Source organism: Octopus bimaculoides, chromosome 7 (assembly GCF_001194135.2).
Source record: "Octopus bimaculoides isolate UCB-OBI-ISO-001 chromosome 7, ASM119413v2, whole genome shotgun sequence".
Classification (NCBI taxonomy): domain Eukaryota; kingdom Metazoa; phylum Mollusca; class Cephalopoda; order Octopoda; family Octopodidae; genus Octopus; species Octopus bimaculoides.
This window is the reverse complement of record NC_068987.1, coordinates 15,049,657-15,051,132: the sequence shown is the minus strand read 5'-3', so window position 1 is coordinate 15,051,132 and position 1,476 is coordinate 15,049,657. Positions and strand designations below refer to the sequence as shown.

Here is a 1,476-nt window from a genome sequence, read left to right as displayed (position 1 = left end):
ACATACACATATACACTTATATATATATATATATATATATATATACATACATCTTTTGTTATATTTCTGCTGCTTTTAAATAAAGCATATTACTCTACCTCTGGTATTTGAGTACTCTTTTTTCCACCGTGTTTCACATTTATGTGCTTACTCCGGTATGTATATATTTATATATATATATACATAAACATACATATATACATACATACGTACATACACACATACAGATTCACACACATGCATACATACATTCATACATTCATACATACATGCATACATACATACACACACGAACATATATATATATTTATAAACACACAGACGCACACACATATATCACATAAGTGTGTAGTTAACATTGTTTAATTTAGAAATCATCCTACAGACATATTTGTATACGTGTACATGTCTGCTTATTTATTTAGTGAATAAATTTTATGCATATTCTTGAATACTTCAGTGAGCGCATATATGTTATATGAATAACCAGAAGTGTACATTACAGAATGCATTGTAGTATGATATAACACGAATGAATGTGAGATATGCAAGATCTACCAAGCCAAGAGGAATTGAAGGAGAATGTGTGAGCATAACTGCACACCAAAGCCAAACCTGGTAGGATGCAGTGGAAGGTTGGCACAAAGTACCCTACATCTCTTGGCGTAGAAGGATCTATACTTACATTGAATATTGGAATATCGTCGCGTAAAGTGACCAAGCTAACAAGGGGAAGCGTCATTTTGATAAGTAATTTTGATATTACATTGCATGATGGGACTAAAATAATTCCATCGTTGTAGGTTCAATGTGGACCTTACATTAAAAACGCTGTCGACTAACCACTATCTTTTATATTTAGTCTGAGAGAATGAGGGAGTCTCTAAGCCATTCTCTGATCTGCTAGACATCCTGCTATTGTTTAATAACACTGGTAGGATTATTTCTAATTGGTCAAATGATGGTGTATTTATTAGATAACAATGCGTAGAATAATGCAGCCATTGGTATCAGACAATAATGAGATTCTTCCGCACGTTACCTAGTGAACGTCTTAAAAGAGAACAAGAAAACAAGACTACTCAAATTTTACTCGTTGAATACATGAGAGGTTATGTTGAAGGCGCATACGGATGATAGTATTTGCAGAAAGCAAACCTTGAAACATGAAACAGAATATTTTTACCTTATCATTGTTGTGGCTAAATCAAAAATATCCTTATTTCTTTGTGGAGGCGGGTTTCTGCGATGGGCTTTGGTAGACTGCAAAAGAAAAAAAAAATGGAAAAAATCGTGTTTTTTAGATCTTCTAATTATGTAAATAGACAGATGTATATCTGTCTGTCTGTCTACCTCTCTCTCTCTCTCTTTCACACACACTCGCAAACACAAACACACGCAAACACACACACACACACACACACACACACACACACACATATATATATATATATAACACCTTAGAAGGGTGCCTTA

The 1,476-nt window shown here is 33.7% G+C and overlaps 1 protein-coding gene across 1 annotated transcript in view; it reads right to left on the bottom strand.

Moving 5' to 3' along the window:
- LOC106867390 (uncharacterized) overlaps positions 1 to 1,259 on the bottom strand; it is a 26,687-nt gene extending 25,428 nt beyond the window's left edge. The window contains exon 1 of the mRNA XM_014912246.1: positions 1,187 to 1,259. Coding sequence (XP_014767732.1) covers positions 1,187 to 1,194 — 8 coding nt within the window. The 5' untranslated portion in view covers positions 1,195 to 1,259. The remainder of the gene's footprint in view (positions 1 to 1,186) is intronic.
- Between the last annotated feature and the right edge of the window lie 217 nt (positions 1,260 to 1,476).